Source organism: Pezoporus flaviventris, unplaced genomic scaffold, assembly GCF_033815535.1.
Source record: "Pezoporus flaviventris isolate CSIRO_AGI_PZ_B2104156 unplaced genomic scaffold, CSIRO_AGI_Pfla_v1 ptg000031l, whole genome shotgun sequence".
Lineage (NCBI taxonomy): Eukaryota > Metazoa > Chordata > Aves > Psittaciformes > Psittacidae > Pezoporus > Pezoporus flaviventris.
This window is the reverse complement of record NW_026892579.1, coordinates 8,228,380-8,248,552: the sequence shown is the minus strand read 5'-3', so window position 1 is coordinate 8,248,552 and position 20,173 is coordinate 8,228,380. Positions and strand designations below refer to the sequence as shown.

The following is a 20,173-nucleotide window of genomic DNA, read 5'->3' as shown; positions in this document are numbered from 1 at the left end:
CACTTAATGTTCTCCCAGGGAGCTTTAATATCCCGCAAGGCTTTCTGCTCTTCCTAGGGGTTGGGGACGATGGGCAGAGACGGAGGCAGAGAGCTAATTGCAGCGAGGGCCTCTTCTAGCCATTCCCCTACCACCAAGGTCAGCAATACTTCTTTGAAGACAGGATGAGGAGGGGAATCCATAGGGCCACCCTTCAGATGCTGAGCTGACTTTTTCTCCCTAAATCTGTAGGGATATTTTTCCCTCTTTTACTGCAGGAGGGCATGCTTGAGTAGGGCTGAGCCTGTGTCACCCTGCTTATACTTTCCAGGGCTATGAAGACAGTAGCCTTTGCCAGCCAGGTATGAAGGAATGTACCCTGCAGGACCCTGGTGCACTCTCGCTGCCTGCTTCTGCTGAACATCTGGTGGGATTTGTGGGAGCTGCCTTGGGAACTTGCAGATGATACCAAACATCAAGTATCGAAAACATTTGGGTGTCAGGAATGATTTCTTTTTCTGGGTGTAATTTGCTTAGTGCCCCCCCCCCTCCCCCCTTCGAAAGAATATAACAACCTGGAGTACATAATATTTGGTTCTATATGGAAAACATGTATATTGATACAACATGGATGGATGGATATTGAGGGAGGACTTTCCTTATGATTTAGTTCTTGCTTTTACTCTGGTGCATCTCTAGAGCACCCTCACTACTTTATGAAATTATATATATTTTTCTAGTTTGCAAAAACTCATGGGTAAGAGGTGGCAATTCTGAGACCTTTTTGGGTTGGGGATTTCAGAGTTCCTTGAGAAGAGCAGCACTGCACCCTTACAGAGCTAGGCAGAAAATGACTGCATGGAACCAACAGATTGGTACTTCCTAAAAATCTCCTTGCACAGACTCGCAAATCCCTTTCACCAGAAATTCCTACATCTGTGCGCACAATTGGCAACTTTAATTATTTGGAGTCACTATTTTCTTGATTACTTGCAGTTGAATCTCATTGAGGACTTTAAAACAAGCAAAGTGTAAAACTGGTAGTTGAAGCAAATTTTGAGTTACTTCAGGAGAAGGCACTGATCTGGACGGGTGTGCAAAATATGCTAGGCTTATTCACAGCCTCCTGTTTTAGCAATAGCTGAATGCAAAGAAAGTAGTTTGTTTCATTTTGCTTTTCTTAAAGAAGTAAGCTTTAGTGGAGGCCCTCTGCAGGGGTGTTCACCCCAGAGGAGATTTGTGCTACAGCATTTTGAGCAAGGTGTCATAGGCTGGAAACTGAAATTCAAGTGGCAAGCGGAGCCGTGGGGAAGAAGGGCTCCCCGCAGTCAGTGGAGGTTAATAAACTGGAGTTATTTTCATGGCTGCTTTTCAGTGGTGTTAGATCTGATGTCTCTCCGTACTGTATGGCCAACAGACAACTTCATATGGTGAAATTAGAACATTAAATATGTTAATACAGTATAAAATAAAGTGTAATTCTCTCAAGTGAGCATTAGCAGCATTTATGGGTCTGCACATAGCATTTGTTTTTCTCCCATCATGTCCTGGTATCCCACTTGTTAAAATAAACAACTGCTTTTGATTTATAGCCTTAACTTTACAGTTTAGGAGCCTGTATCTGAAATACTGAATTGGCTACTCACTAGAAAACACTGAAATAAAAACAGACCAGTGTGTAACTTGGACTCGGCAGCCACCAGCTGCACCTCATCTTGCTAATCTTTAGGCTTGCTTTTTTTTTAAAAAAAAAAAAAAAGTGAGGGCTTTTAAGAGTTAAGTTACACAACTCTTTTTATTTTTAAAGCGAGTGGATTCCTTGTTGCGTTGTTGAGGATGATAAATTGATACCACATGTTGCTCCCAGACAAAAAAGACTCTGTACTGCAGTGGAAGCACTTGCAGCTGGTGTCTGCGTTAATGGACGGGCTCCACAAGGTAAACATGGCTTGGAAGAGGCTGAAGCAGGCACGGGAAAGGGGAATTTTCTCCATTTTAAAGGCTCAAGCATTTGCTGCTGTTGCCTGATCGGTGCTGGGTGTTGAAATAATGTGCAGTCCTGTCCTCCCCGGGAGACTCCTTCAAATGTTCGTACCGAATGAGGTATATGGCATTTTGGCAATGTTGGAGTGGCCTCTCTGGGAGTTTACCCATTTGCAGTCATATCGGAATATCAAGGGAGACGCGTGTAATTAGGACATGGTAGTTGATTTTATTTATTTATTTTTTGTGAGCAAAATGTGGCTGTTTCCATCGAGGAGCATTAACTGAACAAAATGCAGTGCAGTGGGCCAACATTTGTGAAAGCTGAGAGCATGGCCCTGGGTTTGGGCAAGCTGCTGCCACCCCTCGTGTTGCTGCCCTGGCTACGAGTAGGCACCCACCCCACTGTGCCCCTTCTCCTGAAACCACTGGCCTAAGCCATGCAGGGTAGTAGCACTGCTTCCCTGTGGCACTAAGGCTCCCTCTGCTCACACAACACCTGCCCTGCCTCATGTATTCCTTAGCCCTAGGTGTTCCTCATCTCCGCGGCTGGTCATTCTTCCCTGCAGGACCACTTCCCCAGGCGACTGGGACCCAGCTGGGCTGGGCTCACTGCCATATGGGATGCTCTTGATCTTATCTGCAGGAACCTTGGGCTTCTGGCTATTAGCAGAGCACACAGCATTCTTCAAGTCCAGTATAAATAGTAACACTAATAAAGGGAGGAGCCCATTGTATTTCTTTTCTACTCTGCTCTTGTACAGTCCATATGTTGTACCCATTGGTGGTATCTGAGCTCTTTCCAAGGTGTCTGCAGCCTGGCTAGCATCTGTCCCATCTACATATGGTCTCCAGGGCAGATGATGGAAGTTCCTTTATAGATCTTTTAAAGTTTCTCATTGCATTTTGGCATGGAAAAATGTGTTCTGTTTCCATCATCATGGCCTAATCTCTCCCCCACATAAGTCAAAGACAAATCCTCGTTAATTTGATCAGCAGCAGGTTCAAATGATTAACTGTATTTTCAGAAGATGTATTTTCTTTGCTTCCCTGCCTCCTTTATGGTTTATTGCATGGTCATATATTACTAATGCATGTGGTTGTGAACGAAGATTGTCCCATGATATTTTCCTATAATTTAAGTAGCTGGGAACATTATTTGACAGCTCCGAAACCAGGTAGAAAATACAGTTATTTCCATCCTATGCAGCCTGGTAGCACAGCACAACAGCCTTTACTAATGTGAGTTGTCAGTCTTCGTGACTCCTGTAGCAAAACTCGCATGTGAAAGGATAATAGGATCCAGCCATAATTTGATTTGGCAGAGCATCCAACACAAGGAGAAACCAAGAAACTCAGATACTGTTGCTGAAGAGGTTAGCGGAGGAGATTACGTGAAAGAAGTGGGTTTTAAGGCAGTGTTTGAACAGAGGGTGGAGATAGGGTACACAAAAATAAATTGGCCCATAATTATGCTTAAGGAAACAATCTTCCTACAGAAGAAAAGTAAAGAAAAACAGAAGCTGGAGTGTAAGTAGCATATTGCTTAATGTAAAGGAAAACAAACTGCTCAGATTTTTTATAACCACCAGTTTTCAGCGCAGAAGTATTATTACATTATTATTTGAGCAATACCAACGCTGAGCAAAAAGGTATAATAAGAAGAAAATTACACTTGTGCTTACATGTATCCACACATGCAGGACCCCTCATCCTGAAAGGTGCCTCAGTCTCACAGTTTTACCATTTAGGACTTTTCATGGGTTTAGAGTGAATAGTTTCATACTACAGCTACCACCAGCACAAATAAGCCATTTTATGGTGAGAATACTAGAGGTTGAGAACTGTTAGCTGCTGGCACTTTGGCTGAGTGTTTTTATATCTGAAGCTATGTGGCACACTGTGTATGCCACCTTGGGTGTTTCTTTTCTGTGTTTTCTAAGATTTTTGTCATAAGAAGGAGTCACAATGCTGTGTATTCTTATACCCAGCATTTATAGGTGGGGAGCAGCATGGTTTGCATATCTCTTGTAGCCATGTGTAGTGGTCTAGCTCTGGGTGTCCTCACCCTGTCACTGGCTCTTCATGAGGAGAGATCCGCAGGCAGATGTTCTCACAAGTGGTTGTCCATGAAAGTACTGGGAGATGAATGTGAGAGCTACCCGCACTTGATGCGGTACAAGCTGGAGTATCAACATTTATATTTATTTAAAAAATAGCAGTTCTCCTGCCAGTTGAGAGAAATGTGAGCAAGTAGGCAGTGGCACCTACTTATTAGAATTTAGAAACAGACTGTTGCCAGACTCAGAATGTAGTTAAAATGTCATGAGTTAAATAGTAAAAATCTCTTTCCTTCCTTAGACTGAAGAACTATTATGCTGCAACTCAATCCGCTATATTTTGATGGCATGAAAGTTCCTTAGAAAAGGACAAGTTTATAGCTGAGGCACTGACTCAAACTTCTCTCGAGTATGTCTGCAAAGTCTGGTCTGCTGTTTTGTGCAAATTGTTTAAAACGTAACAGTTGCTATTTTGAACCATGGTCCATATGATTTCTCTTTTCATTAAGTGATAATCACAACCGCGTCTGCTGTCTGCGTGTGAGAAGAACTTCAGGCGTGTTTTCCATTTCACAATCTGACAAAAACCACAACACTTAACAGGGAGAAAAAAGGCATTTTATACTGAAAGGAATTGTTTAAAAAAAGCTGGGCTGTATTACTTTATACATCAAACGTGTCTCCAGTTCGCTTATGTCAAACATCCATTTATACTAAGGATGCAAATGTCAAGATGCTCCTGAATAATTTGTTGATTGATTCATTCTTTCCCCATTTAACTCTGGAATTTTTTCAGTACTTTGTAAATGAAGGACATTTACTCTGGATGGTTTGATTATGCTGTGGTCCTGTGGACTTTGTGTTTTTAAAGCACGCTGGTAGAACAAATGTGATTTTTCGCCTCTTCATAGATATACCTGGTAATTGCCAAAATTTAAGAAAAAAGAACTCGTGTGACTTTTTAAACTTGAACATCTTTAACCTGGAGGAATAGCATATCTGTTTTGTCAAAGGAATATGGGATAGCTCCAAAAATCTTTGGACTTGCATGTGAAAGAAAATACAACCCAAACCTGGAAGCATTCTCACTAGCAAATACTACTTGCCTGTCCTTTCTTCGAGCCATATTTTAAGCCCAAGATCAGCAGGATTTTCATGTCAGTTATTTTGGTTGAAGTCTGGAGTCTTTTCACTAGGGTACCGTGTGCTGGTTTTCTTGGCCTCTTTTCTCATTCTGAGGTGATTATCGTCGTTTTGAGCCAGCGTAGGCTTTGGATGGTAGCTGTTGCTGACTAGTGCAAGCAGGTAATAGGCAAGAGCAAGTGGTACATGGGCCCCCTCAAAAGTACTGTATTTTGTAGCAACCTGTACTATGTGGGGTATCCAACTGCGTACATCAGCTTTACACAGCTCCGTTATCTAGCAGCTTACAGGGACAGGGATATCGTCGTGTACTGCGTCGCATCTTGTTTTGAAGACTATGAGGATAATATAGCGAGGGGACAGCTGGCCAGCTGCTGCAGTACAGGCGTAATACTGGTGCCTCTAATCAAGAGAGAAAGTACAGCTTAGTCATGCACAGAGTGCCTGTGGGAGAGGAGCAATAGCACTTGCAGTTTCCTCAAGAATTATTATAACAAATACACCACACATGCCCATGAAGAATTAAAAAGACATTTGCAAAGGCTGTGATGAGTGTGACTACCCCTCCAGTCAGATTTTTGCCATGCCTATGCAGTTTTTATTTCAAGGAACTGATGGCAAGATTGCTGATAGTATAGAGAGAGGTCTGTCCTGAGTCAAAAGTAAGGGAGAAACATCTAACTCCTTGCTAACAGGAGTGGAGCTCCTGAGTGGAGGAGTGGAGCTGTCATGCTCCTTTCCTTAGGATGCAGCTTTTGGGAGTGTAGAGACAGACACCAGGAGCACACAGGTAGTGCAAGCATGGGGCTTATTTACAGCAGCATGCTGGCATGCTGCAGTCACACTCCAGTCTTTCCATAGTCACCACCCAAGAAACCCCCCCCAAGAGGGTCTAATGTTTTTATTCATGTTGCTGTTTTCATGTGATGTTGGTTTAATGATTGAGATTTGGGCAGCAAAAGAAGTGGGGTGCCAGTCTTGACATTTTGTTTTGTTCCTTTCCTGCAGAATTCTATCCGGCACAACTTGTCACTCCACAGCCGATTTGTCAGGGTGCAAAATGAAGGCACTGGGAAAAGCTCTTGGTGGATGATCAATCCAGATGGTGGGAAAGGCGGCAAGGCGCCCCGGAGACGCGCTGTGTCAATGGACAACAGCAACAAGTACACAAAGAGCAGAGGGCGAGCGGCTAAGAAAAAGGCAGCCCTGCAGACCGCCCAGGAGGCGAGCGAGGACAGCCCTTCTCAGCTCTCCAAGTGGCCAGGGAGTCCCACCTCCCGCAGCAGCGACGAGCTGGATGCATGGACAGATTTTCGCTCCCGTACAAATTCCAATGCCAGTACGATCAGTGGCCGCTTGTCACCAATTTTGGCAAGCACCGAACTAGATGAAGTCCAAGATGATGATGCTCCGCTTTCTCCCATGCTATACAGTAGTCCATCGAGCTTGTCCCCTTCAGTAAACAAACCATGTACTGTGGAGTTGCCTAGGTTGACTGATATGGCTGGGACAATGAATTTGAATGATGGACTGACAGATAACCTCATGGATGATCTCTTAGACAATATAACACTTCCTCCCTCCCAGCAGTCACCCACGGGAGGGATGATGCAGAGAAGCTCCAGTTTTCCTTATGGTTCCAAAGGTTCAGGGCTGGGTTCCCCATCAAGTAGTTTCAACAACGCCGTGTTTGGGCCATCGTCCCTGAATTCCCTCCGCCAGTCGCCCATGCAGACCATTCAGGAGAACAAGCAGGCCACCTTCTCTTCCATTTCTCATTACAACAACCAGACGCTGCAGGATCTCCTCGCCTCTGATGCGCTTAGTCACAGCGATGTCATGATGACACAGTCTGACCCACTCATGTCACAAGCCAGCACAGCTGTGTCCGCCCAGAATTCCCGCAGGAATATAATGCTCCGCAATGACCCCATGATGTCGTTTGCTGCACAGTCCAGCCAAGGCGGTCTGGTCAATCAGAGCCTGCCCCACCACCAGCACCAGTCTCACAGCTCGTCTCTTAGTGGCAGCCGTGCCTTGTCCAGTTCCATCAGTAACATAGGCTTGAGTGATTCTAACAGCTTGGGATCTACCAAACATCAGCAGTCACCTGTCAATCAGTCTATGCAAACACTTTCTGACCCGCTCTCAGGCTCCTCTTTGTACTCCTCTAGCATGAACCTCCCAGTAATGGGACATGAGAAATTCCCAAGTGACTTGGACCTGGATATTTTCAATGGGAGCCTGGAGTGTGACATGGAGTCCATTATCCGCAGTGAACTCATGGATGCAGATGGGCTGGACTTTAACTTTGATTCCCTCATCTCAGCTCAGAACGTTGTCAGTCTGAATGTGGGAAACTTCACTGGTGCTAAACAGGCTTCATCACAGAGTTGGGTACCAGGCTGAAGGATCTTTGAGAACAGGGAAAATGGGCAAACAGGTCAGTGCCCCGTAGATGCGGCAAAATAATTGGCTCCTTAGTTTTATTGGAGTTTGCACCAAACCCTTAATAATAAGTACACGCTAATAATATTAATTTGGCTTTTGATGGCTTGCTATGTGTTGGTATGCAACAGGAGCAACCAAGAAACATTTGGAGGTGTGGAGGGGAATGATGCTAAGCTATAAAAGCTGTTCAGCTGCAACACTGTCAGCACGCATCTGATGCTTTGCGTCCTTCCTAATTTAGGCATGAGAAATGGTAATGACAAATCAGGAAAACCAAGGTGGAATATTTGTGGAGTTTAGGAATCACAGAGCTCCGACTCGTAGTCTTTGAAGTCGCAACAGATGGATTCTTCTCTGCAGCTGATGCCACTGTAGCCAAGATGTGTTACATAGGGAGAGGGCAGTCAGTGGAGCAGTGTTAATGCAGAGGAGGAGAAAAAGTGCCTTTGCAAGATCAGTGCATGCACTGAGGATAGGGAGTGTGGAACAGATCTGGACTGAATTAGAGTTGTGCTGCTGCTATGCTAGCTGAACTGTCTGGTTTGGGGGGGTTTAACTGTATTTCTTGGGGAAAATCACCTTCAAACAACCAGTAAATGGAGGAATTAAATAATGAAATAGGAGAGGTGGGATCCTGGTCCCAGGAATGTCATGGGTTTAATGTTTTAAATGCACTAAAATTGTTGGTTTATCCTCCTCAGGACTGGGGTGGGTATCCCCTATAGGGGTGCTGGGGAGGGACTCTTCATTAGGGACTGTAGTGATAGGACAAGGGGTAATGGGTTAAAACTTAAACAGGGGGAGTTTAGATTGGATATATGGAGGAAATTCTTTCCTGTTAGGGTGGTGAGGCACTGAGATAGGTTGCCCAGGGAGGTTGTGAATGCTCCATCCCTGGCAGTGTTCAAGACCAGATTGGATGAGGCCTTGGGTGATACGATTTAGCGTGAGGTGTCCCTGCCCATGGCAGGGGGGTTGGAACTGGATAATCTAAAGGTCCTTTCCAATCCTAACCATTCTACGGTTCTATCATTTTCACTTGGATTCCACCAAGAGAATGTCTGTAGGTTTGGGTTCTGACGTTGATACTTTTCACATGTTAGCCCTCTTCAGATTAATTTTTTCCAGATTGTTGTATTTTTTTTTCCATTGCTTCTTTTCCACAGCTGTGGGCATTTGAACTTGTAAACATTGTTTCTGTCATCCTTTCCTGATTCTGCAGTCTTCTGCCCATACCTCTCCCTGCTCACATGTATATGTTTACTGACTCATAGGGTAGGTGCCACACAAAGTGCCCTTTCTCCTTTCTTTATTTATTAGTATAAGGGAGTAGATTTCAAAATATAGTAGGATAAAAGGTTAGCTATAAATAATTGAAAGTGTTCTGTTAACTTCAGAATAATATGTAGAGTATCCCAGTGGTGAGGTTAAACAAGGTATTCATTCACTTGGCAGCTTACTTCCAACTCCCTAATTTTCTAGATGAAGGATGGAAAGGAGTTGGTGTCTTTGACTTTATGTTTCTTAATCTGCCCCTTTCATCTTTAATTGAGTTTTCATTCTTGTGTTTCACAGTTAGATGTTCAAGGGGAAGCTCTGCAGTAGGTGAACCTCCTGAATGTCTTCTTGTGTGTATGGAGTACCCCAGGAGATGTGTGCTGTGATCTGCTGTCTATGAGGGACAACAGGACTGCACAGGAGTCCTCCTTTCAGCAGTTCTGCAAAGCAGCATGCTCCAGTGGAGCGGTTGGTTTGTGCAGTCTTTTCTCTGTCAGTGGGAAATTTTCCTCTGGTTCTTTCTCATTTTCTCACTCAAAGCAAGAGCATTTCAGTGCATGGCCAGGAGAAAGGCTGCAGAGGTGAGCTGTAGAGGACACCATGTCCCCCTGACCCTGCATGTCAGGGTCCTGTATGTGGCCCTGTGGCTAGGGCCACAGCTGAATTCTGGTTTTCCTTTAGTTCCAGTGCTGGAGAGCTTAAGGAAAGGGGAAAAAATTCAAATAATTGACTCATGAACCAGGAGGAAATATTTGCAGAAGGTTGCACTTGCTGACCAGTTCTGTCTTCCTCCACGTGCACGAGCTGTTTGGATTTAAAAGCCCTTTTTACATGAAGTAAAAGAAAAGGCTGTAGGAACTTTATCACTATGAGACATCTAACAGTACTGTCTGACAGATGGGGCCTAAAAAATAGATGTTATTGACATCTTTGCTTGGCACAGGCAAATAGGGCAGTCTCCCACTTTTGTAGCTTTGTTTTCTGTGTATAGGCAGAAGTGGTGTGTTGGGAGACCTGCCTGGGCTGTGCAGAGAAGGCACACTACACCACCTCCTCACCCATGTTCACTGCTGCCTCTTTACCCCAGCCTGTGCCATTCACAGAAAGCATATCCACTGTGATCTTTTTAGGCTGCTCCCTCTGAATAAAGGAGCTGACACAACTGTATGAGCAGAGTCTCATTGCAAAGGACAGATGTATTAATGAGACAGCTCTCCACGGCGGATTACTGTCCAGTCATCTGTGGAAGCCTCTTTCACTCTTTCTGATAAGTGGACTGGCTGCTGTGGAGTGCCTCTGGTATCAGGTGCAAGTGCAGATGATTTCTGCTGAGCTGGTTCATCAGCACCCTTCCTTGTCTGTTAAGCAGAGCTGTTTGAGAGTTTGTCTCCCTGTGATCATCTTGTATTTTGATAGGGGCTCCTCATGTGACATCAGGTGCAATCATTCTGAATTGCTTTCTCAGTTACTTCTTTGCTTTGCTGTAGCAATAGGAACCCCTGAATTAAAGTCTTCTTTTGGCAATGTTTATGACTTCCATAATGAATCTTTACAGGCGTGAAGACTGGGGAACACTTTGAGCAGAACAGCCTGGTGCTTGCTCATGCTAAATCCGTTTCAGAAGGGCAGCCAGGTGTGTTTTGCAGGCAGGCAGAAGCAGTTACAATGGATTATTGGCATACCTGGGAATAGTGAGTGCTGTGTTTGCTGTGAAAAATAAGAGAAACTTTGGAGTCAGTTTTCAGGAAGGAAAGAAAGAAGCAAGACCATGGGTATTTAGTTTATACATGCTCTAGGTATAGAGGGGGATTTACTTTGGAAGAAAATCAACTGCAGATTATTCATAGGGGAAGTAAGAAACCTGTGCAGAAAACGCCACAGTTGTGGGTTTCATGGCTGTGCATGTTTGCTGCACATAAGCCTGTGCACAGTCCCTGGAGAGAGCCTTGCCTGTCCCAGTGTGCTGCCCTTGTGCATGTGAGGCTGCTCATGCCCAGCCTTTCAGAAATTCCTCATTGAGGCATATAAATGAATTTGGGTTTGGCTTGTGGTTTTGTTTTGGCTTGTGGTTTTGTTTTTTTTTTTTTTCTCTTACAAGAAGGAAAGGAGAAAATCAGTATGCTCTTCTTTTGCTTTATTCATTCAGCCGTAATTTTCCCTTCTTAAACTGGCTGGGCCTCTATTCCTCTATCTCTGCCTGCTTCCCAAGAGCACTGGATATGCCCTACACCTACTCAGATAATCATCACCTTGTTTCTTCAGCTTGTTTATCAATAAAGATGTCACTATCTCCTCACCTGTCTCTAGAATACCTTTTATTTTGAAATTAATGGGTCCTTCCTTAGCCTGGAGTCCCACACAGCTCTGTACTTTGCTCCGTGGTCCTTCTGAGCCAGCAAGTCCCAAGGAAGAGTAGTCCCAAAGAGATTGTTACGGGAGATTTTTCAGGACATTCACTGCTTCAAGTTCAGAAGCTGGTGATCAACTACCGCTTCGGCCAACATTTCCTCTGGTATCAGCCATCGAAGAAGTTGCTTTTACCTGGATTGTTTCAGTGATCCAGTTTACAGTAGTGCCATGCAGGCAGTGATGTTGGTAGGGCTTGGGCAGGAGGTAGAGGATAGCTCAGGGCAAGTAGGGCAGTAACTTCCTGAGACTTCGTTGTCTGAAAAACTCATCTAGGTGCATGTTCTGAGAGAGATTTTGATGTGCCATTTAGGAGGTTGCCTCTGGGCTCTGTGCTGGAGCCACATTGACTTGTTTGAAAACTACAAGTAAAACACTTCACAGGTCAGTTAAAGTCACTCATTTCCCCCTAGCATCATCTTGGTCCTTCATCTTGTTATTGTAGCAATGGAGTGCACAAGCTACTAATAGCAGTGTCATATAATGTTTGCACAATTTGATGATTAACATCTCTCATAAAGCAAAATCCTAGGAAATGTAACAAAAGATCTGTTAGTATTTCATTACTCCATATCAGTTTGAACTACTTGCCAGTTCATTAATTAGTGTTCATTCTGTTTCTGAGTGAAATTCATACCAAAGACATATGGTAGGTCTGAGGATGACTGTTCGCTACAACACCATCTTGAAAGTTGAAATAGGTAGTAAAAGATCTCCATTTCTGTGGTGTTTCAAATGAGAGAGCTCTGGACAATATGCCATGAGGAAGATGATTTTTGTTCTTTACCATAAATCTTCTTTTCTGCTTATGGAAGCTGAAGTGTGGAAACTAGAATTAGTGGACCTCTTCCTTAGGATGTTGACTGCCTTGGTACCATAGCTTCCTCCTCACTTATGTTCAGCAGTGAGGTTTTAGGTGTATGCCTGGCAGGTTTCTTACAAAGAGCCAAGACGGTTTTGGCTGTCTTTAAAATATCTGAAGGAAATTCAGGAGCAGCAAATTCTTCTGCTGCACTTCTAAGAAGTTAGCGGTTAAGGAGGTGGTGCACTTCTAACATTTCACTGTTGTTTCAGCCAGCCCAAATTTTGAAAGGTGGTTTTGTGACTAGCTGAATGTCACGCTCACCAAGTTTAGCCTTTGAACGAAAATGTCTGTGTGGAAAGCATATTTCACTGGGAACAGGGATCCTATTAACTCCCTGCTTGGGAGTAACTGCTTGGGGCAGGCTCCTCACTCCATGGCCAAGCACCAGTGGCACTGGGGCAAACTCTGTGCTTGTGGCTGCTGGAGAGGAAGAAAGGGGAAAGCTGGGCAAACCCTGCTGGGGCTGCCCCCTGTGCGGTCCCACTGGCCACAGTGCCTCTGGAAGCCCTATGCTCACAGGGGTGAGTCCTAGATTTACAGGGATGCTGTGGCTTTTGCTGTGTGAAGGCAGCAGGAGCTGACACACACACACAGTTAATTGCTTATTCCTTCTGGGAGTAGGGCTTTTTGGATTTGGTGGCTTTTTAAATCTGGGTTTATGTGTTGGGGTTTTATTAACCTGGGGAAAAGTCTGTAAAAACCAGATTGCCTCTGCAGGCTTGTGTTGTGAATGTACAGCAGCTGGAGCCAGGACAGCAGTCTGATCTTGTGGTTTGGGTGTTCTTCTAGTGGTGTTTTATATAGATATATTTTTTAGTACCTCATGCTTTGTCATGTGATTCAGCAGCAATAATTAGGCAGAAACTTGCTGTCCCTGCAGATGCCAAGATTACAGGATGACATACTCTCACCAGATGACAGCACAAACTGATATTTTTAGAACAGCCCACATCAACTGGTCTCCCCAGTGCTTTCCTCCCTGGATCAGCAGCACACAGGTTTTATTACAGAATGAGTCTTCACAAACCATCTTTCTCATGTGAATGAGCCATAATGATTGTTTAGAGCTGCAGATCAGTGTCGGTCCCCAGACATGCTGTTGCCTGATAGCTGGGCTGGTTACAGGTGGTTTTTCATTTTTCTTTTCTTCTTGTGAGCCAGACTTTAAATGGCCCCCCTAAAAACATTTTCTTGAAGAAGTGCGTAATAGGAGATCCTTTTTAGACACATAGCGTCATGCAGCTGAGGTTGAGATCTTTCTTCATAACAATTCAGCACTCAGCCGAGGTGATGAACTGACAGCTGGTGAGATTTAAGTCTTGTGATGATGACAGGCAAAGAGCACAGGTATAGTGTAGGCAGCAGGAGTGCACATATTTGAGTAGTACCATACATAAATAGTCTTTCTCTCCTGGCCTGGGGAGGAAGGATGAAGGAAGGATGCTCATTCAATGCCACTCTGGGCTCCTGGTGCTGCCGGTGGAGTGTCAAGCAGGATGCTCCCGTCAGCACTGTCCCTGATGGAATGCCACACGGTGGGCTGGGACACTGTCATCATTAAATCAGGTACCTGCAGCTGGGTAGTGGGAACACTACTGCTGTCCAGTCTATGGGGGATATTTAATCAGCTTTTCCACTCAGATTACTGCATAGGGTGGCAGTTGTTGGAGCCTGGTGGAGCAGACATCTGCTGACCAGTAATCGGGTGGACATGCAGCTCAGCTAAAGGAGGCTGCTGTGTAGCCATGGTTGTCTGCCTTTACTCCAGGAAAAAAGCCACTTTTCCCAGACTATGCCGTTGCATTTATGCACTTCTACAGCTGAGCTGAATATCTTGCCTGTTGTTTTTCCCTTGTACTATCTGCTTCTGCTGGCTTTCATAGGTAATTTATTTCATACAAATGTAGAGAAAATCTGGGTTTGAGGAAGGACCTTCCCTCCCTTGCATTTTCTACCACTTGTAAGTCCTAATAGAGGATGTCCTGCCTTATATCAACATGGTGGAAGTCATTTTGTATGACCTGTGTGAGCATTATTGTCATGTCATTTTCAGCTTGCTGCAGAGGAAAGTGAGAACACTTCATAGCAGGGAGGATGTTTTAAATTTTTAAAATAGACTTGGTACCTGGCAGAGAAAAAGAAACTCTCTGTGAGGACATTCAGACTAAAGAGTGCGTAGCACGTTTCCATAGCACTGTAAGCCCATAATTCAGGATGTTTCCAGACATGCTGGTACCTTTTACTGTAGAAGCGGCTCTTATTCTTCAGATTCAGAAGAAAAATATTTGTCTCATCTTGGCACAGGCGCAGTAGTTATCCATCCTTTTCTGATCCACAGTAGAGGTCTCCTTCCTTGTGCCTCGGAGTGCCTAAAGAAGGCACTATTTTTCAAGCCCATGTGCCTTACCCCTAGCAGAAGTTGTGTTTTGCAAGCATTTTTGGCCTTTTTCCTCTAGTCCTGCAGCATTCTGCCTACGAGGTGCTGTGTTGGGTACCCAGGCTGACGTCTGTCAATGGCAGCGTCACCCATAACTGGCAGGATTTCCACCCCACTCCTCAGGCCCATGAACAAAAGGCAGGGGATAAAATTTACAATAAGGCTGTCGAGTAAGAAGACTGGAGACCTTGTGGAGAGATGCTGTTCTGTATCTAGCCTCTGTTGGCCAGAGCAGAGGATTGAACCCAGGTAGACGTGATGCAATTAGTTATCAGCAGTGCTTGTGCTGGGAAGCCAGCATAACTGCACACTGGCATATCTATGGGTGTAAAACCAGTTCTGTCAGCATATGGTCTTCTTGTATGGACAACAACAAAGTGACATACAGTGGAGTCTGCATGTGCCTGCTCCTCTTGCAAGGCAGTGCAGAATTTCCTATGAATCTAGTTGTTTAGTATCCTGGTTGGCCCTGATACATTAGGGAGCCTCAATCTGCTTTTCCTTTCAAGTGTGTGAGCATGGATGGACCACTTTCTGGGTGTCTCCTTTTCATATGTGCAGTGGGTAAAAGGGACCTTACCCACCACTGACAGTAAAATGAGCTGCCCAGAGGAGTGGTGAATGCTCCCTTGCTGGGAATATTCCAGACTTGACTTGACAGGGGCCTGAATAACCTAACCTAAGGCTCTGCCTTCAGATGATGCCGAGTCCCTTCCAGCCCGGACTTTTCTGTGATTCTGTAGACAAGTGGGATATCACACATATCTGTAGTTGTGGCACCTCACTACAGTTCTGGGCAAGCCTTTTGTCTGAGGGAGCTGCTACAGAGTGAGAGAATAATCTCCTGTCTTTAGTTACATTTACTGCCAAAATACTTGATTGTCTGCTGTGGTTTGCAATGTTTGTTTGAGTGGAAGAACAGCAGCAGGAAAAGAGACACTTTTGTGCTTTATGTGCATGCACAAGTACCAGCACAGCAACTTTCTAGCTCCCATAATTTTTAGTTCTGTGCCAGCATTCTTCCTCTTTCCATCCTTCTCCCTCACTCTTTGTCCCCAGTTCTGAGCTAAGAAAGGATCTATTTTTGTGAGAACTTAGAAAAAGTGAAGTTGCAACATGCCTGAAAGTTCATGAAAACACATTAAGTTGCCAGCTCTTTTTTCCCCTTTGGGCTTCTCACCATCACCTCAGTGTTGTCTCTCAGCACAGATCCGTCCTAGTGCATCATACACGAAGCCCATGTGGTGTCACTGGCCCATCTGCCATGGCATCGGAGTTCCTAATTTTTATTCTGCTTGAACAAAATATCTGTTGCTGCAGTTTGGCAGTATGGAGTGATTAGCCACAGTAGTTGTCTTCCCTACATGTTTCTAAATAAATACTGCGTATTCTTCAGTCTTTAGCTGGGAAACCTCAGGCTGAATATTAACTTGTAACCCCACATAATCAAGTCTTGCTTTTTGAGCCTACCCCCGTTTTTGAGTAGAAACTGCATTGCTGGTGGCAATGACAAATGAAGGGGCAGAGGCACCAAGATGAATACACATCTGTCACTAAAGGATGCAAGTTTACTCCCAAATGTTTGCTTCCAAAGTCTCTGGACAGTAAAAGCAGTTACTGGGATTTCCTCTGCCTGGGGAGTTGTTGCAGAGTGGTACCCAAGAAAAACGCTTGTTTTACAGACCTCCAAGTGGTGATACTTTTCAAGAGGCAGTCCACTGAACAGGAAGCCTTCCAGTCAAATCAGCATGTCCTTGGTAGGCTGCTGTACAGAGGAGTTGTGTGTTAGTAGCGTGGCTTCTTATACCATAGTTACATAAAGGAGCACGTAACTTTTCTTTAACAGAAAACTGTATGTGCTGATTGTTATTTTAGCTTACTGATAAACTTGCTGCCAGTGCACATTATCTGTGCCTCACTCTGGGGAGCATCGATGCATCACCTTTCTATTCCGAAGAAATTTCCACTTTAGATTCTGCAATTGTTGCATAATTGGCACCATTGGGAATCAAAAGGAGAAAGCAACACATGGAAGGTGATCCTTCAGAGCTGGTCTGATGGTGCATGAGCTGGCATGGGGCTTGGAAGACAGCTATCCAGTTAAGTGGTCGAATGATTGGAGACCGAGATGAGGAAATGTTGCTGCTGGAGAGAAATCACAGCCAACGGCTTGGCCATAGAGTAAACCAAGAGCAGCATTTGTAACTGGTCAGTAGTACAGTAGAGGATGGGAAAGCAGAGAAAAAGACAGAAGGGGCATTTTATCTCCCACATAGTTGCTTGCAAGCTGAAGAAACAGAAAATACAGAAATACTTGCTTTTTGTATGGCACTCTTCCACCAAATAAGATAAACAGCATCTGTGATTCAAAACATCTGTGGGACATGAGAAAGCAGTAGTTCATCCTCACCTCTAACTAAATGCTTTTTCTGTTTGTGTTTTAAAGTGATTATTTTCACCAATCATATGCATATATGTTTGCATAAGCTGTAGCTTGGTATGGTATTATGGGTTTTTCTAGTGTCCAGCAGATCAGTCTTATATACCGAGGAGGTCAAAACAGCCAGCGTGTGTGTCCGTGTGTGTGCAACAGAACCCAGAAATCAATGCATTTGTGAAGGCTGCACTCTAGAAAAAAGCCTTCACTATCTTCAGAGCAAAGTCTTGAGAAAAGGAAGTCTCTAAGAAAGTATAAATTCCTCCTTCCTTTCTACTCCCTGATGATTGAAGCTGGGCTTCAGGTTTGGCAGAGGAGCTTTTCAAGGGAAAACTGAATTTTCCAAGGTGTGGCTTAAGAAGTACAGGCAGATATTTTCCAGTAGTGCCCTTTTTTGGGCAGCCTGAGAAACAAGAAACCATGCCACATGTAGGTGGGGGCTCTACACCTTTGCGGTGGCAAGTTGGCAAACGCTGCTCTAACCTACTGAGCAGGCTAGACTTCACCTTTATTGTACCCTTCCTTGCCCTCTGTTCTGTTGATTGGGTTTTTTTCATCGCTCCCTGTGCTTATACCTCTGCTGCTCTTATCCCCCAAAACAGTACGCAATAGTAAAGACCAAGAAAAAGGATCAAGTAGGGACTGGAGTACTTTGCGTGAAGAGCAGTGTGTTGCCCTTAGAGGACAGCATTGTCCTGGCTTACTCATCTGCCTCTGCAAATTCAGGGAGACACTCCGGAGGATGAGCTTTTCCCTATGGCTGTCAGGAATGTGAAAAAACCTCATGGTGGCTCAGGATGCAGCTGGAGATATTTTGGGACAGGGAGAGAGGACCACTGGGGAGTTGTGCTTGAGGACCGCTGATAAATGGAGATGTAGCTGGAGTTGTTGCTTCCCTGCCTGATACAGTTTTCATGGCTATGAAGCAGCAGGCCACTAGCTCAGGGTTAGCAGAGGCTTTTTGTGGAGAGAACGGAAAGCGAGAGTTTGTGAGTCTATTGTGGACTTTAATGGGGTAATTTGAAGGCAGGCAGATTGAGACTTTGATCTCCTTCTTTTCATTTTTTAATCCATTTGCAAAGTCCCTGTAAACAGAACTGTGAAATTGAAGTTGGGTTTAGTTCTGCTAAACAAATTTCACCTCAGCTGTGTGAACGTTGGCACTGTCTGCAGGATGGGTGTCCTCAGGAAAATATACAGGGCAATGCCACTTCCACAAATGGTGCCCATCATCATCTGTCCTCCAGCTTTTTCTCTTATCACTTTGGTTCGTATTACATTTTCCATGAATTTTTAATTTAAACATCGAGCTCTACTCTAGTAGCACTTTGGTACTTTCTCTGGAGTTTCTGTACTCATTTACTTTCAGTTAATGGCTCCATTCAAAGTCAGCAGGACTCCTCACATGAGCTGAAGCTAAACCTGTTCTCAGCAAAACTAGTGGCTGCCTGAGAGCAAGCCAGCTTTCTGGGCTGCTGCATGCAGGAAGTGAGCCTTGCCTTCCTTCAGATGAGGGTGTGCTTTGGGAAGTTGCCCGCTTCCAGCCCCCTGGTGCTAAGACTTTAAGGAGAAGAAGAGAAAAGGGCATGCACTCATTTGAGCGGCATACAAGCTGCTAACCAGGTTTTACTGGGGGCTACCAGGCCTGTCTGGGTGGATATCTTCTGCTGACCTTGTTACGGCCATCAGGACGCACCAAATGGAGTGGTTGCCAGGCAGTCACATTAACGAACGGCTAGCGTTAATTTGCCCTTTGAAAATGAAGAAATCAATATGTTGATCCAGGCGGAAATCCCTTTACTCACAAAACAGTCTACCCCAAACCCTTCCCCATAATTAAGGCTAAAGCCAAATTTTGTTTGGGTGAAACATGCAATCTGTCTGCTTCCTAAGCTCTGCTGAATGAAGTTCTTCCCTGATGGCACAGGGAGCAGCTGTCATGCTGTTGCTCTAATAACCATGAGACAAAATGATTAAATTTCCGTCAATCATTTAGCATTATCAGAATAGGTCATTTTACTAAAATGTTATCATAGTATCCATGCCGGGCACCTTAGAATGGAGAGAGACAGTGATAGTCGTCTCGTGACAGCCTTTAAGTGATCTGCATTGCAGGAGGTGCTGTTCCTGATTAATCCAGCAGTTATGCTAAATCCACCATTTTTCATGAGTGTGCCTGATACCAGGATCTTTGAGAATAAAGACATTCCTGTAATCAACTCAGATGGCTTTTTGGTTTCAGCAAGTCTCCATTTGTGCTTGCACTGTGTAAAAAAGTCACCAATCATTCACCTTGGAGAAAATCCTCAACGAGTTGTAGGGGGTGTGGGGACTAAGCCCACACCAATGGCTTTCAGAAGCCATTTCAGAAGCAAAAGTTACATGCCCAGCAGAGCAGATGGCTACCACGAGTAGCTGCTAAAGATGTGAAAGGATTTTGTGTGAATGTTTAAATGTGTGTACGTTCCAAAACCCTACTTGGCACCTGCGTTCATCTCTAGGGCCCTGAGTACCTTTAAAAACCTGTCCCTTTGGCTCCCTTAGTTGAAATGATTGTTTTCAGTGTTTTACCTACCTACCATCTTGCTTTTTAGTCGTCTCCATGCTGCATCCAAGGTGTCTTTCCCTCTGCCTTGAAGTTTCGTGGCTACAGAACAAGCTGGACACTACCCCTGTTTATAAAGCTGGGTCAACCCTGTCTGTTGATGGTGTGTCATATGAGCAGGAAAATGGAAAACTCCAAAGGTCCAACTGAAATCCATGGCTCCTCACTGCTTCTCTTGAGCAGCCTCCGTCAGCTGTTCTTCAAGCATGGTGGTTGATGTCAAACACTTGTCAGAGGATTTGTCCAGCCTTTTGGTTATGCTGTGAACAGGTGATCTGGAGAAAGGGTTTTCCTTTTCTGCTTGGGAGCATCTAAGCCAGCAAAGTAGCACACTCAAGCCCTGGTGAGGGAGAAGCATCTTCAGGCGGGATCACAGTGCAACTCACTCCTTGCTATAAGTTTGAAGCTGCTGGGTGCAAACAGATCAAAATCACTTGTCAGTGTTGGGTTTGGAGGTTTGCCTGGTTGACCTTTTTGTTCTGTGTTTTTGTTCCTACATGCAACAGTCTCACTTGTCTTTTCTGTTTTC

The 20,173-nt window shown here is 44.6% G+C and overlaps 1 protein-coding gene across 3 annotated transcripts in view; it reads left to right on the top strand.

Annotated features, from left to right (window-relative positions):
• Nucleotides 1–20,173, top strand: part of FOXO3 (forkhead box O3) — a 93,787-nt gene that overhangs the window by 69,439 nt on the left and 4,175 nt on the right. Inside the window, exons 2-3 of one of the 3 annotated variants that reach the window (XM_061460150.1) lie at nucleotides 6,174–7,608; nucleotides 19,634–20,170. In XM_061460150.1, coding sequence (XP_061316134.1) covers nucleotides 6,174–7,574 — 1,401 coding nt within the window. In that variant the 3' untranslated portion in view covers nucleotides 7,575–7,608; nucleotides 19,634–20,170. Of the gene's footprint in view, nucleotides 1–1,764; nucleotides 1,918–6,173; nucleotides 7,609–19,633; nucleotides 20,171–20,173 lie in introns of those variants that run through there. The other 2 variants (XM_061460152.1, XM_061460151.1) reach the window with 2 other exon arrangements.